Here is a 17,370-nt window from a genome sequence, read left to right as displayed (position 1 = left end):
CCAGGACCCGCGTGCAGTGATGCACCGATACCTGTTTTGGTTTCAGGAGGTCTCTGACTAGAGATGACAACTCCCTGGCTTTCTCCTCCGGGAGAAACACTTTTTTCTGGACTGTATCCAGAATCATACCCAGGAACAGTAGACGTGTCGTCGGAACCAGCTGTGACTTTGGGATATTCAGAATCCAGCCGTGCTGTTGTAGCACTTCCCGAGATAGTGCTACTCCGACGAACAACTGCTCCCTGGACCTCGCCTTTATAAGGAGATCGTCCAAGTACGGGATAAGTACTTCGGCCATTACCTTGGTAAATACCCTCGGTGCCGGGGACAGACCAACGGCAACGTCTGGAATTGGTAATGACAATCCTGTACCACAATTTTGAGGTACACCTGGTGAAGAGGGTAAATAGGGACATGCAGGTAAGTATCCTTGATGTCCAGTGATATCCTGAAATTTTCCAGGCTTGCAATAGACGTGTCGTCGGAACCAGCTGTGACTTTGGGATATTCAGAATCCAGCCGTGCTGGTGCAGCACTTCCTGAGATAGTGCTACTCCCACCAACAACTGTTCCTTGGACCTCGCCTTTATTAGGAGATCGTCCAAGTACGGGATAATTAAAACTCCCTTTTTTCGAAGGAGTATCATCATTTCCGCCATAACCTTGGTAAATACCCTCGGTGCCGTGGACAGTCCAAACGGCAGCGTCTGGAATTGGTAATGGCAATCCTGTACCACAAATCTGAGGTACTCCTGGTGAGGATGGTAAATGGGGACATGCAAGTAAGCATCCTTGATGTACAGGGATACCATGTAATCCCCCTCGTCCAGGCTTGCAATAACCGCCCTGAGCGATTCCATCTTGAACTTGAATTTTTTTATGTATGTGTTCAAGGATTTCAAATTTAAAATGGGTCTCACCGAACCGTCCGGTTTCGGCACCACAAATAGTGTGGAATAGTAACCCCGGCCTTGTTGAAGTAGGGGTACCTTGATTATCACCTGCTGGGAATAGAGCTTGTGAATTGCCGCTAGCACCGCCTCCCTGTCTGAGGGAGCAATCGGCAAGGCAGATTTTAGGAACCGGTGGGGTGGAGACGCCTCGAATTCCAGTTTGTACCCCTGAGATACTATTTGAAGGATCCAGGGATCCACCTGTGAGCGAGCCCACTGATCGCTGAAATTCTTGAGGCGGCCCCCCACCGTACCTGGCTCCGCCTGTGGAGCCCCACCGTCATGCGGCGGACTTGGAAGAAGAAGCGGGGGAGGACTTTTGCTCCTGGGAACCTGCTGTTTGTTGCAGCCTTTTTCCCCTACCTCTGCCTCTGGACAGAAAAGAACCGCCTTTTCCACGCTTGTTTTTCTGGGTCCGAAAGGACTGAACCTGATAAAACGGCGCCTTCTTAGACTGTGAGGGGACATGGGGTAAAAATGCTGACTTCCCAGACGTTGCTGTGGAAACTAGGTCCGAGAGACCATCCCCAAATAATTCCTCACCCTTATAAGGCAAAACTTCCATGTGCCTTTTAGAATCTGCATCTCCTGTCCACTGGCGAGTCCATAAGCCTCTCCTAGCAGAAATGGACAATGCACTTACTTTAGATGCCAGCCGGCAGATTTCCCTCTGTGCATCTCTCATATATAAGACTGAGTCTTTGATATGGTCTATGGTTAGCAGGATCGTGTCTCTGTCTAGTGTGTCAATATTTTCTGACAGTTTATCTGACCACGCAGCGGCAGCACTGCACATCCATGCTGACGCAATAGCTGGCCTAAGTATAATGCCTGAGTGTGTGTATACAGACTTCAGGATCGCCTCCTGCTTTCTTTCAGCAGGTTCCTTGAGGGCGGCCGTATCCGGAGACGGTAGTGCCACCTTTTTAGACAAACGTGTGAGCGCTTTATCCACCCTAGGAGGTGTTTCCCAACGTGACCTATCCTCTGGCGGGAAAGGGAACGCCATTAGTACCTTCTTAGGAATTACCAATTTTTTATCAGGGAAAGCCCACGCTTCTTCACACACTTCATTTAATTCATCTGATGGGGGAAAAACTACGGGTAGTTTTTTCTCCCCAAACATAATACCCTTTTTAGTGGTACCTGTATTTATATCAGAAATGTGTAACACCTCTTTCATTGCCTCAATCATGCAGTGAATGGCCTTAGTGGGCATCAGGTTAGACTCATCGTCGTCGACACTGGTGTCAGTATCAGTGTCGACATCTGCGTCTGCGATCTGAGGTAGCGGGCGTTTCAGAGCCCCTGATGACCTTTGAGACGCCTGGACAGGCACGAGCTGAGAAGTCGGCTGTCCCACATTTGGCATGTCGTCAAATTTCTTATGTAAGGAGTCTATACGTGCACTCATTTCTTTCCATAAGCTCATCCACTCAGGTGTCTGCCCCGCAGGGGGTGACATCCCTTCTAAAGGCATCTGCTCCGTCTCCACATCATTATCCTCATCAAACATGTCGACACAGCCGTACCGACACACCGCACACACACACAGGGAATGCTCTAACAGAGGACAGGACCCACAAAAGCCCTTTGGGGGGACAGAGTGAGAGTATGCCAGCACACACCAGAGCGCTATATAATGCAGGGACTAACCGAGTTATGTCCCCTATAGCTGCTTTTTCTATATAAATGTATACTGCGCCTAAATTTAGTGCCCCCCCCTCTTTTTTACCCTTTTCTGTAGTGTAGACTGCAGGGGAGAGCCAGGGAGCTTCCTTCCAGCGGAGCTGTGAGGGAAAAATGGCGCCAGTGTGCTGAAGGAGATAGCTCCGCCCCTTTTCCGCGGACTATTCTCCCGCCTTTTCCTATATTCTGGCAGGGGTATTTTCCACATATATAGCCTCTGGGGCTATATATTGTGGTATTTTTGCCAGCCAAGGTGTTATTATTGCTTCTCAGGGCGCCCCCCCCCCCCCCAGCGCCCTGCACCCTCAGTGACCGGAGTGTGAAGTGTGTGTGAGGAGCAATGGTGCACAGCTGCAGTGCTGTGCGCTACCTTGGTGAAGACTGATGTCTTCTGCCGCCGATTTTCCGGACCTCTTCTTGCTTCTGGCTCTGTAAGGGGGACGGCGGCGCGGCTCCGGGACCGAACACCAAGGCTGGGCCTGCGGTCGATCCCTCTGGAGCTAATGGTGTCCAGTAGCCTAAGAAGCCCAAGCTGGCTGCAAGCAGGCAGGTTCGCTTCTTCTCCCCTTAGTCCCTCGCTGCAGTGAGCCTGTTGCCAGCAGGTCTCACTGAAAATAAAAAACCTAATTTCTATACTTTCTTTCTAAAGGCTCAGGAGAGCCCCTAGTGTGCATCCAACCTCGGCCGGGCACAAAATCTAACTGAGGCTTGGAGGAGGGTCATAGTGGGAGGAGCCAGTGCACACCAGGTAGTCATAAATCTTTCTAGAGTGCCCAGCCTCCTTCGGAGCCCGCTATTCCCCATGGTCCTTACGGAGTTCCCAGCATCCACTAGGACGTCAGAGAAAACATGTTAACCACAAGCTAGGAATAATACATACGATTTACCGGCAGGCAGGATGCCGGATGCCCATATCCCGACAGCGGCATCCCGCCCGCCAGAATGCCGGCAGCATGGCGATCGCAAAGAGTGCTCTTGCAGGCTCGGTGCCTCAATGCACTCGCCACAGGATCTATTCCTACTCTATGGGTGTCGTTGACACTCACAAATGGGAATAGTCCTATTTTGTTGGGATTCCGGCGTTGGTATCCTGACTGCCGGGATCCAGCAAATAGAAGAGATCTTAACTAGGATAATCATTATCGCCAGGCATTCTGAACAGAAAAAGATCTGGGTTTACCTTGTGATGGTTGTGATCTACCAAGCCACCAATAATGTAAGCTTTGGTATCATCTAGCTCATGGAGTTCTTCAGGGGAGTCAGATGTCAGGTACACGAGATCTTCACTTTTCACAAGATCTTTATAATGCTCGGATTTGATATGGATATCCTGAAAAACGAATCTTGAATTCAAGGACTGTTGTAGAACTCTTTGAGAATCAATATACCATCATCCTCTACCAATTACCCATTTCCCACAACAGACCACTAGTAATGGTACAATATGGGTACATGTACGGTATCCGGACTCTGGGTCGACACCAATTAGGTAGACACCCACTAGGTCGACAGTGGATAGGTCGACATGAGTTTTAAAAAAAAATTGGGGGGACTTTTTCATACTTTATGATCCACGTGGATTACGATTGGGAACGGTAACCTTTGCTGAGCGTAGCGAGGCACCTTGCACGCAGCATGGCGAGCGAAGCGAGCCATGAAAGGGGACACAGTGCACTATTTGGGGTTCCCGGCTACTTGACGGAGAAAACGACACAAAACCCCCCATAAAAAAAACTCATGTTGACCTTTTTTCATGTCAACCTAATGGTGTCAACCTATTTCTAGTGTCGATCTAGCCACTGTCGACCAATGGGTGTCGACCCTGAGTCCCATACCCACATGTACTATTTGCTAGAATAGCTCAGAATTGTACAAGTTTTCATTACAAGAACGTTAAAAGCACACACAAAAAAAAAACCCACACACAATGTTCTTCAAAATAAGAATTTACTTACCGATAATTCTATTTCTCGGAGTCCGTAGTGGATGCTGGGGTTCCTGAAAGGACCATGGGGAATAGCGGCTCCGCAGGAGACAGGGCACAAAAGTAAAGCTTTTCCGATCAGGTGGTGTGCACTGGCTCCTCCCCCTATGACCCTCCTCCAGACTCCAGTTAGGTACTGTGCCCGGACGAGCGTACACAATAAGGGAGGAATTTTGAATCCCGGGTAAGACTCATACCAGCCACACCAATCACACCGTACAACTTGTGATCTAAACCCAGTTAACAGTATGATAACAAAAGGAGCCTCTGAAAGACGGCTTCCTACAACAATAACCCGATTTTTGTAACAATAACTATGTACAAGTATTGCAGAAGAATCCGCACTTGGGATGGGCGCCCAGCATCCACTACGGACTCCGAGAAATAGAATTATCGGTAAGTAAATTCTTATTTTCTCTATCGTCCTAGTGGATGCTGGGGTTCCTGAAAGGACCATGGGGATTATACCAAAGCTCCCAAACGGGCGGGAGAGTGCGGATGACTCTGCAGCACCGAATGAGAGAACTCCAGGTCCTCTTTTTGCCAGGGTATCAAATTTGTAGAATTTTACAAACGTGTTCTCCCCCGACCACGTAGCTGCTCGGCAGAGTTGTTATGCCGAGACCCCTCGGGCAGCCGCCCAAGATGAGCCCACCTTCCTTGTGGAATGGGCATTTACATATTTTTTGCTGTGGCAAGCCTGCCACAGAATGTGCAAGCTGAATTGTACTACAAATCCAACGAGCAATAGTCTGCTTAGAAGCAGGAGCACCCAGCTTGTTGGGTGCATACAGGATAAACAGCAAGTCAGATTTCCTGACTCCAGCCGACCTGGAAACTATATTTTCAGGGCCCTGACAACATCCAGCAACTTGGAATCCTCCAAGTCCCTAGTAGCCGCAGGTACCACAATAAGCTGGTTCAGGTGAAACGCTGACACCACCTTAGGGAGAGACTGGGGACGAGTCCACAGCTTTGCTCTGTCCGAATGGACAATCAGATATGGCTTTGTGAGATAAAGCCGCCAATTCTGACACTCGCCTGGCCGAGGCCAGGACCAACAGCATGGTCGCTTTCCATGTGAGATATATCAAATCCACAGATTTGAGTTGTTTAAACCAATGTGATTTTAGGAATCCCAAACTACGTTGAGATCGCCCAGTGCCACTGGAGACATCAAAAGGGGGTTGTATATGCAGTACTCCCTTAACAACTTCTGGACTTCAGGAACTGAAGCCAATTTCTTTCTGGAAGAAAATCGACCGGTCGAAATTTGAACCTTAATGGACCCCAATTTGAGACCCATATACACTCCTGTTTGCAGGAAATGTAGGAATTAACCTAGTTGAAATTCTTCCGTGGAGCCTTCCTGGCCTCACACCATGGAACACATTTTCACCTAAGCAGTGATAATGTTGTGCGGTCACCTCCTTCCTGGCTCTGACCAGGGTAGGGATGACCTCTTCCGGAATGCCTTTTTCCCTTAGGATCCGGCGTTCACCCGTCAACGCGGCTGCGGTAAGTCATGGAACAGACATGATTCTTGCTGAATCAAGATCCTTTCTAGTATCTCTTGAAGTTCCGGGTACCAAGTTCTTCTTGGCCAAACCGGAGCCACGAGTATAGTTCTTACTCCTCTCCTTCCTATCATTCTCCCTACACTGGGTATGAAAGGCAGAGGAGGGAACACATACACCGACTGGTACACCCACGGTGTTACCAGAGCGTCCCAGCTATTGCCTGAGGGTCTCTAGACCTGGCGCTTCATGTGGGACGCCATCATAACCACCTTTGGTCTTTCCCAATGGTTTACAAACATGTGGAAACTTCCAGATGAAGTTCCCACTTTTCCGGGTGGAATTCATTCATGCTGAGGAAATCTTCCTATTTGTCCACTCCCGGAATGAACACTGCTGACAGTGTTATCACATGATTTTTCGCCCAGCGAAGAATCCTTGCTGTCATTGCCCTCCTGCTTCTTGTGCCGCCCCGTCTGTTTACGTGGGCGACTGCCATGATGATGTCCTACTGGATCAGCACCGGTTGACTTTGAAGCAGAGGTCTTCCTAGGCTCAGAGCATCGTAAATTGCCCTTAGCTCCAGTATATTCATGTGGAGAGAAATCTCCAGACTTGACCACACTTCCTTGGAAATTTCTTCCCTGTGTGACTGTTCCCCAGCCTCTCAGGCTGGCATCCGTGGTCACCAGAACACAGTCCTGAATGCTGAATGTGCTGCCCTCTAGAAGATGAGCACTCTGCAGCCCCCACAGAAGAGACCCCCTTGTCCTTGGAGACAGGGTTATCCGCTGATGCATCTGAAGATGCGATCCGGACCATTCGTCCCGCAAATCCCCCTGAAAAGTTTTTGCGTGAGATCTGCCGAATGGAATCGCTTCGTAAGAAGCCACCATTTTTCCCAGGACTCCTGTGCATTGATGCACTGATACTTGGCCTGGTTTTAGGAGGTTTCTGACTAGGTCGGATAACTCCCTGGCTTTCCCCTCCAGGAGAAATACCTCTTTCTGGACTATGCCCAGAATCATTCCTAGGAACAGCAGACGTATCATCGGAAAACAGCTGCGATTTTTGGAATATTTAGAATCCACTCGTGCTGTCGTAGAACTACTTTAGATAGTTCTTTTCCGACCTCCAACTGTTCTCTGGAAACTTGCCCCTTTCAGGATATCGTCCAAGTAAGGGATAATTAAGATGTCTTTCTTCTTTTAAGAATCATCTTTTCGGCCATTACCTTGGTAAAGGCCCGGGGTGCCGTGGATAATTCAACGGCAGCGTCTGAAACTGATATTGACAGTTCTGTATCACGAACCAGAGGTACCCTTGTTGAGAAGGGCAAATTTGGACATGGAGGTAATCCGTGATGTCCAGGGACACCATATAGTCCCCTTTTTTCCGGTTCTCTATCACTGCTCTGAGTGACTCCATCTTGATTTGAACCTTTTTATGTAAGTGTTCAAAGATTTCAGATTTAGACTATGTCTCACCAAGCCGTCTGGCTTCAGTACCACAATATAGTGTGGAAGACTAATACCCTTTTCCTTGTTGTAGGAGGGGTACTTTGATTATCACCTGCTGGAAATACAGCTTGTGAATTTTTTTTTTTTTTTTTTTTCCAAAACTGCCTCCCTGTCGGAGGGAGCCGTTGGTAAAGCAGGCTTCAGGAACCTGCGAGGAAAAAATGTCTCGACTCTCCAATCTGTACCCCTGGGATAATACTTGTACGATCTAGGGGTCAACTTGCGAGTGATCCCACTGCGCGCTGAGACTCTTGAGACTACCCCCCCACCTCACCTGAGTCCGCTTGCACGGCCCCAGCGTCACGCTGAGGACTTGGCAGACGCGGTGGAGGGCTTCTTTTCCTGGGAAGGGGCTGTCTGCTGCAGTCTACTTCCCTTTCCTCTATGTCTGGGCAGATATGACTGGCCTTTTGCCCGCTTGCCCACATGGGAAACGGAAGGATTGAGGCTGAAAAGACAGTGTCTTTTTCTGCTGAGATGTAACTTGGGGTAAAAAGGTTGGATTTCCCAGCTGTAGCCGTGGCCCCCAGGTCCGATGGACCGACCCCAAATAACTCCTTCCCTTTATACGGCAATACTTCCATGTGCCGTATGGGATCTGTATCACCTGACCACTGTCGTGTCCATGACATCTTCTGGGAGATATGGACAACGCACTTATCTTGATGCCAGAGTGCAAATATCCCTCTGTGCATCTCGCATACATATATATAGAATGCATCCTATTAAATGCTCTATATCAATAAAATATTTTTAGTCAGGGAATTCGACCAAGCCAACCCAGCACTGCATCTCCAGACTGATGGCGATCGCTGGTCGCAGTATAACCACCGTATGTGTGTATATACTTTTTAGGATATTTTTCCAGCTGCCTATCAGCTGGCTCCTTGAGGGCGGCCGTATCTGGAGACGGTAACGCCACTTGATAAGCGTGTGAGCGCCTTATCCACCCTAAGGGGTGTTTCCCAACGCGCCCTAACTTCTGGCGGGAAAGGGTATAACGCCAATATTTGCTATCGGGGTAAACCCACGCATCATCACACACTTCATTTTATTTTATCTGATTCAGGAAAAACTACAGGTAGTTTTTTCACTCCCACATAATACCCTTTTTTGTGGTACTTGTAGTATCAGAAATATGTAACACCTCCTTCATTGCCCTTAACGTGTGGCCCTAATGAGGAATACGTTTGTTTATTCACCGTCGACACTGGATTCAGTGTCCGTGTCTGTGTCTGTGTCGACCGACTGAGGTAATTGGGCGTTTTTTTTTTTTTTTTTTTTAAACCCCTGACGGTGTTTCTGAGACGCCTGGACCGGAACTAATTGTTTGTCGGCCGTCTCATGTCGTCAACCGACCTTGCAGCGTGTTGACATTCTCACGTAATTCCCTAAATAAGCCATCCATTCCGGTGTCGACTCCCTAGAGAGTGACATCACCATTACAGGCAATTTCTCCGCCTCCTCCAACATCGTCCTCATACATGTCGACACACACGTACCGACACACAGCACACACACCTGGAATGCTCCGACAGAGGACAGGACCCCACTAGCCCTTTGGAGAGACAGAGGGAGAGTTTGCCAGCACACACCAAAAAAACGCTATAATTACATAGGGACAACCTTATATAAGTGTTTCTCCCTAATAGCATCTTTATATATATATTTATATCGCCAATTAGTGCCCCCCTCTCTGTTTAAACCCTGTTTCTGTAGTGCAGTGCAGGGGAGAGCCTGGGAGCCTTCTCTCCAGCCTTTCTGTGAGAGAAAAAATGGCGCTGTGTGCTGAGGAGATAGGCCCCGCCCCTTTTCCGGCGGGCTCGTCTCCCGCTCTTTAGTGAAGTTTGGCAGGGGTTAAATATCTCCATATAGCCTCTGGGGGCTATATGTGAGGTATTTTTAGCCAGTATATAGGTTTACATTTGCCTCCCAGGGCGCCCCCCCCCCAGCGCCCTGCACCCTCAGTGACAGCGTGTGAAGTGTGCTGAGAGGAAAATGGCGCACAGCTGCAGTGCTGTGCGCTACCTTTAGAAGACTGTCAGAGTCTTCAGCCGCCGATTCTGGACCTCTTCTAACTTCAGCATCTGCAAGGGGGCCGGCGGCGCGGCTCCGGTGACCATCCAGGCTGTACCTGTGATCGTCCCTCTGGAGCTGATGTCCAGTAGCCAAGAAGCCAATCCATCCTGCACGCAGGTGAGTTCACTTCTTCTCCCCTCAGTCCCTCGTTGCAGTGATCCTGTTGCCAGCAGGACTCACTGTAAAATAAAAAACCTAAGCTAAACTTTCTCTAAGCAGCTCTTTAGGAGAGCCACCTAGAATTGCACCCTTCTCGGCCGGGCACAAAAATCTAACTGGAGTCTGGAGGAGGGTCATAGGGGGAGGAGCCAGTGCACACCACCTGATCGGAAAAGCTTTACTTTTGTGCCCTGTCTCCTGCGGAGCCGCTATTCCCCATGGTCCTTTCAGGAACCCCAGCATCCACTAGGACGATAGAGAAAACTTATCTAATATATAAAAATGAAAATTTGTCTGTCCTTCTGTCTTTCTATACAAATCCACAGTTTACAAGCGAAGATCGTGAAATTTTACATACGAGCATATTAAAACATGACGGAGGCAACTAAAACAATTTGAAATCCCTACCACCCCTAGGAGGGCAGACAGCAGCACAGAGTATATCAGGAGACACCATAACTCCAGAAATGCTGGAGCAATGTACTCAAAAATTGGTACACATATGCCTTACAATCTGGGAACAAACTTTGTGGGGGTTAGACACCCCTAGCATCCCTAGGGGTGGGACAGCAGCACAGAGTATGTCAGCCGACAGCAGGGGCGGATTGGGATCGAACACCAGCCCGGGAAATTTATGGATGCAGCCCTAATGGGGGCGGAGTATGAGGGGGAGGGGCGGAGTATGAGGGGGAGGGGCGGAGTATGAGGGGGAGGGGCCTGTCAAGAGGGCGGGGTCACTCCTCAGTGGTTCTGATTCTGAGATGGACACAGTTGGGGCCTCCTTTGCTTTACGTTATGCTAATGTTTACCTGTGAGTTTATGCATATGCTGCTACAATGCCCTTCCCTGATGTACATCTGTACGTCTGAATATACAAGGTCTGATATGCCCACTTTCAGTGTCTGACACTGCTGTCATGCCTTTAATCTACTTCTGATTTTACTGATTTTTCTTTCTACAACCCCCTTTTTTTTTTACCTTTATATGTTTCAAAGCACAGGTAGTAGAAGCACACACTACGTATAGCACAGTACAGGGAGGGGGAGCACACACTACATACAGCACAGTACAGGGAGGGGGAACACACACACACTACATACAGCACAGTAGAGGGAGGGAGCACACACTACATACAGCACAGTACAGGGAGGGAGCACACACTACATACAGCACAGTACAGAGATGGCGCACACACTACATACAGCTACTTCTGATTTTACTGATTCTACAACCCCCTTTTTTTTTTTTACCTTTATATGTTTCAAAGTACAGGAAGGAGAAGCACACACTACATACAGCACAGTACAGGGAGGGAGCACACAGTACATACAGCACAGTACACGGAGGGATCACACACTACATACAGCACAGTACAGGGAGGGAGCACACACTACATACAGCACAGTACAGGGAGGGGGAGCACACACTACATACAGCACAGTACAGAGAGGGAGCACACACACTACATACAGCACAGTCCAGGGAGGGAGCGCACACACTACATACAGCACAGTCCAGGGAGGGAGCACACACTACATACAGCACAGTCCAGGGAGGGAGCACACACTACATACAGCACAGTCCAGGGAGGGAACACACACACTACATACAGCACAGTACAGGAAGGGAGCACACACTACGTATATCACTGTACAGGGAAGGGGCGCACACTACATACAGCAGAGTACAGGGAGGGAGCACACACTACATACAGCACAGTACAGGGAGGGAGCACACACTACATACAGCACAGTACAGGGAGGGAGCACACACTACATACAGCACAGTACAGGGAGGGAGCACACACTACATACAGCACAGTACAGGGAGGGGGAGCACACACTACATACAGCACAGTACAGGGAGGGAGCACACACTACATACAGCACAGAACATGGAGGGGGATCACACACTACATACAGTACAGGGAGGGAGCACACACTACATACAGTACAGTAAAGGGAGGGAGCACACACTACATACAGCACAGTACAGGGAGGGAGCACACACTACATACAGCACAGTACAGGGAGGGAGCACACACTACATACAGCACAGTACAGGGAGGGAGCACACACTACATACAGCACAGTACAGGGAGGGAGCACACACTACATACAGCACAGTACAGGGAGGGAGCACACACTACATACAGCACAGTACAGGGAGGGAGCACACACTACATACAGCACAGTACAGGAAGGGAGCACATACTACATACAGCACAGTACAGGGAGGGGGAGTACACACTACATACAGCACAGTACAGGGAGGGGGAGCACACACTACATACAGCACAGTACAGGGAGGGGGAGCACACACTACATACAGCACAGGGAGGGGGAGCACACACTACATACAGCACAGTACAGGGAGGAAGCACACACTACATACAGCACAGTCCAGGGAGGGAGCACACACACTACATACAGCACAGTACAGGGAGGGGGAGCACACACTACATACAGCACAGTACAAGGAGGGAGCACACACTACAAACAGCACAGTCCAGGGAGGGAGCGCACACACTACATACAGCACAGTACAGGGAGGGAGCACACACACTACATACAGCACAGTACAGGGAGGGAGCACACACTACATACAGCACAGTACAGGGAGGGAGCACACACTACATACAGCACAGTACAGGGAGGGAGCACACACTACATACAGCACAGTACAGGAAGGGAGCACACACACACTACATACAACACAGTACAGGGAGGGAGCACACACACTACATACAACACAGTACAGGGAGGGAGCACACACTACATACAGCACAGTACAGGGAGGGAGCACACACACTACATACAGCACAGTACAAGGAGGGGGCACACACTACATACAGCACAGTACAGGGAGGGAGCACACACTACATACAGCACAGTACAGGGAGGGAGCACATACTACATACAGCACAGTACAGGAATGGGGAGCACACACTACATACAGCACAGTACAGGGAGGGGGCACACACAAGTAATGAAACACAGACACAGGGGACCAGCGCAATGCAATCTGTCCCAATGGCCAATCCACTCCTGATTACATACATAGCCACCATATTATTGCATGAATAGCACCACATTACACGTATAGCACTGCATTAGACTAATAGCACCACATAACACAAATAGCACCACATTACAGGTATAGCACCACACTACACAAATAGCACCACATTACATACATAGCCACCGCATTACATAAATAGGCCCATCATCATGGACAGACATTGGGCAGCTATAGGGCTGAAGGACTTTGCATTAGAGATTGTCCCAGGGCTGGCTGTGAGTGCTGCCTGATCTGCTGGCATCCTGAGAACAAGGTACATCCTGCTCCTGTCCAGTCCCCAAACCATACACTGTGACCGGGGACGCCCTAACCCTTACACCATCATGATAATGCAAATAATGTAATCTCTAATCTGTAATAATGTAATCTCTGCCGGGTCCCCTTCAGTGCTCAGTCGCCGCTCTGGCCAGTTCAGTGAGAGTGCGGGAGCTAGGGTGGCGGTGGGTGTAGTGAACCCGGCTCTAACCATGATTATGCTGCTGCTCCCGGGCTCGTTGAAGAGACCTTTGGCCAGGGCCAGAAAGAGGATGCTGCTGGGCTAGTTAACTTTCTCAAGGTCCCCCGTTGGTACAACAGCTTCACCACTTTTCACAGCTAGTGGCACCTGGAAGTGCCAGCTAGCCTAACTTCTGGATTACGTTCCAATGAACCGCAAGTACTGGAAGCAGTGTGAGCCAGCCCAGCCTGGCTGAGGGGATATGGGACCAGCCCATCGGAATCTGTCATGGTGTCCTGGTGGGCCAATCCGCCCCTGGCCAACAGCAAAACTGTGGAAGGCCTGGAGCAATTTATACCAAACTTGGTACACATCTGACTTAAAATCTGTGAACAAGCTCTGTGGGGGTTAGACACCCTTAGCACCCCTAGGGGTGGGACAGCAGCACAGAGTATTTCAAGAGACAGTATAAGTCCGGATTGGCTTCACCAATTTACATCAAACTTGGTACACATACGACTTAAGGGCTCCATACACTACAACGATATGTCTGAGGCTGAAGTCGGATGTAATTTCCCTTGAACTCCCCCGGGACCTTCCCGGGAGTGTTTCCATACGATTTGGTACTTTTGTGCTATTTTTGGATAAGATATATTGCATGCAATTGATGAAGCCACTATACATCGCATGCAATATATCGTACGGCATACAATTGTACCATGAGATATATCTGGAGGGCTACGGGGGCTGGGAGTGTCCTGAGAATGCCAGTCAAACTTCCCTGTGATGTATCACATGCACAAAAAACACACTTTTTTCATCTGATTCCATCCAATTCTGATATATCATTAGTGCAGCACCAACGACCTAGGGGATCCTATCCGACAGCACGGGGACGCGTATCAGATTGGATACGATTTAAAACACATACGATTGTACACAATTTCATACAATATATCAGACGGAGATATCGGAATTGTATGAAATCCTGTAAAATCGACCTAGTGTATGGGGCCCTTTACACTCGGGAAACAAACACTGTGGGGGTCAGACACCCCTAGCACCCCTAGGGGTGGGACAGCAGCACTGAGTATTTCGGGAGACAGCAAAACTGTGGAAGGCCTGGAGCAATTTACACCAAACTTGGGACACATCTGATTTACAATTTGGGAACAAACTCTGTGGGGGTTAGACAACCCTAGAACCACTAGGGGTGGGACAGCGGCACAGAGTATGTCAGGAGACAGCATAACTCCCGAATGGCTAGACCAATTTACAACAAACTTGGGACACATCTGATTTACAATCTGGGAACAAACACTGTGGGGGTAAGACACCCCTAGCACCCCTAGGGCTGAGGCAGCAGCGCAGAGTTTTTCAGCAGACAGCATAACTCTGGAATGCCTGGACCAATTTACACCAAACTTGCTCCACATATTACTTACACTCTGGGAACAAACACTCTGGGGGTAACACATCACTAGCACCCCTAGGAGTGGACCAGCAGCACAGACTATATCAGGACATGCATGATATGTCAGTGATGACAGGGCTGCATGTGACAGGGCCAGTGACATGATGTGAAGAGGGGAATGCAGGTAGCACAAACCCACACACTGAGAGTTAGATAATGGAAGTAGCCCGGTCCCCCAGCAGCACAGAGTATATCAGGAGATACATAATGTGCTGCGCTATATAAGAAACTGTAAATAAATAGATAATTTCACAGGGCCACTGACATGATGTGAGGAGGTGAATGGAGGCAGCAGGAAGCCACAGACTGAGAATTGTATAGTGGGAAGAGCAGGGTCCCTTGGGGGACCAAAAAGGGTTCCGGCCACTACACAAAGTGCGTCAGGGAAGCAAGATATGCCTATATACTGGATCTCCAACCAACGTAAATTAACAAACAACTATCATTCTAATTTACCATCCTCATCCCGTAGTGAAGCAAGGGTATTCAGCTATCTACAATTTTATTTATACTGTGTGTTTAATATTTACATGTATTTTTTGTAAACAGACATTCTTAAAATCCCGGGCAACGCCGGATACTCCAGCTAGTACATAATAAATCCCCTTTACGAATTACACTGCTACTTCTTGTATACTTACCTTCCAATTGATCCATCCCTTGTCATATTCATCCATATTACCTTTTAATTGACCACCATGGCTGGTTAGATAAAGCTAGAAGTAATAAAACAAGGTGATCAGGTTGTAGAATTGCATATGCCTGGTTTGTGCAAGGTAATGCACGCTACAGAAGAGAAGAGAACAAGGGTATCTGTAAACCAGATGCAAAGTTTGGGGATACACAGTACAAAAGCGCAGTAGGAATGAGTCCGAATGATATCACAAGGGACATCACAAGTAGCTGACTACTGTAGCTGTGCTCTTACTGATGTCACATATTCAACTAACCTGAACAGGATGCCTTGCTCTGCGATTTTCTGCATAGCACCTTCTAATCTGCTTGTTTAACTTTTTCACATCCTAAAAGATAAACAGAAATGCCTAACATACTATTACCGTCATTCAAAATTAGGAAAATTACATACAGTGCAAAGGAAACAACATACCCTTAATGCCATCAAATGATCAAAGCTGCAGTCTATTATGAGACGGACTGTACTGGGCTGGACCTCTCGGCGCACCTTCTTGTTGTTACTGCCATCCACACTCTGTTCTATTTGGGCCTGTCGCACCAGTTTTCTTTTTTGCCTCTTCTCTTTTCGCTTTTGCCTATAAGACAGGAGTAAATGCCATGAACCTAATTATTCTTGTGAAATGACCTTCGAAATTTTTGCAGCTAGAAAATCTGAATTTTGGAAATGAGTTCCCTTCATTTATCTGCATACACCCAATTCCTTTATCATGGTGGCTCATTATCGCCCTGACTTATGGAAAAGCAAGATTTTATTGTTATTCATAGTTCAAAGAAGAGAGAAAAATGACCTAATAAGCCTAATGTTTTCATGGTCAGATAATAAAAAATAAAAAATAAAACATTTTAATTATTATATAATATATTATTTTTGTCATCATTGTTTAGTACCACCATATGATTTATCTACATGTGCATATAGAGTGCCATGTAAAAGTATTTACACATGCTCAGATACTGTTGTCCAAATAAATATTTTAGACTAACTGGATTCAAATCTCAGCTCATACAATAAAAAAAAAAAAAAAAAACAAGAGTTGTTTATAAGTTTAGATACATAACGAGAAAAATGTGGTGCTGATGCACACTCTACACTACCAAGCACTGCTAATCATAATAATTCTTATAACCTTTGCAATCTAACAGACAAAAATCCAACTTTTTGGACGGAAAATACCAGCCCACCAACCAACGTCTAGGTGACCTAGTCTCTGGTGGGTCCCTTACACCAAGTTTATGTCCGAGCCGGCTGAGGCCAGCCACCCCAGGGTAGCACACTAATGAAAGGCTAATGAGTTAGAGCCAGTGTGGCACACCTGTAGTGGGACAGTCAGGGCAAACCTTTTATACTCCTATAGGTTAGTTCAATAACTACAAACATTTCAGATAGTATAACTATATGTTACTGGGGCAGATGTATTAAGCCTGGAGAAGTGATAAGTGTAAGGGGATAATGCACCAGACAATCATTACAGGTTTGAAAAATGACAGTAGCTGATTAGCTGGTGCGTTATCACCTTGCAAATATCTCTTGTTTAGGGTGTGGATCATTAGATCGACAGTGTCTAGGTCGACCACTATAGGTCGACAGTCACTAGGTCGACAGGGTTGGAAGGTTGACAGGGTTTCTAGGTCGACATGTGCTAGGTCGACAGGTCAACACGAGTTTGTTTGTTTTTTTACGTTTTCTTTGTAGAGTGACCGGGAACCCCAATTAGTGCACCGTGTCCCCTCGCATGGCTCGCAGATTACCGTTCCAATCGTAGTCCACGTGGATCGTTAAGT

General features: G+C 47.9%; 1 protein-coding gene across 1 annotated transcript in view; it reads right to left on the bottom strand.

Moving 5' to 3' along the window:
• Window positions 1–17,370, bottom strand: part of TRMT10A (tRNA methyltransferase 10A) — a 79,014-nt gene that overhangs the window by 48,950 nt on the left and 12,694 nt on the right. The window contains exons 3-6 of the mRNA XM_063918641.1: window positions 16,001–16,163; window positions 15,843–15,914; window positions 15,534–15,608; window positions 3,823–3,972 (exon numbers count right to left, since the gene is read on the bottom strand). Coding sequence (XP_063774711.1) covers window positions 3,823–3,972; window positions 15,534–15,608; window positions 15,843–15,914; window positions 16,001–16,163 — 460 coding nt within the window. The remainder of the gene's footprint in view (window positions 1–3,822; window positions 3,973–15,533; window positions 15,609–15,842; window positions 15,915–16,000; window positions 16,164–17,370) is intronic.

This window comes from Pseudophryne corroboree, chromosome 1 (assembly GCF_028390025.1).
Source record: "Pseudophryne corroboree isolate aPseCor3 chromosome 1, aPseCor3.hap2, whole genome shotgun sequence".
In the NCBI taxonomy this organism is placed as follows: Eukaryota; Metazoa; Chordata; class Amphibia; order Anura; family Myobatrachidae; genus Pseudophryne; species Pseudophryne corroboree.
The sequence above is the reverse complement of the archived record's forward strand: the minus strand, read 5'-3'. Positions and strand labels throughout refer to the sequence as shown.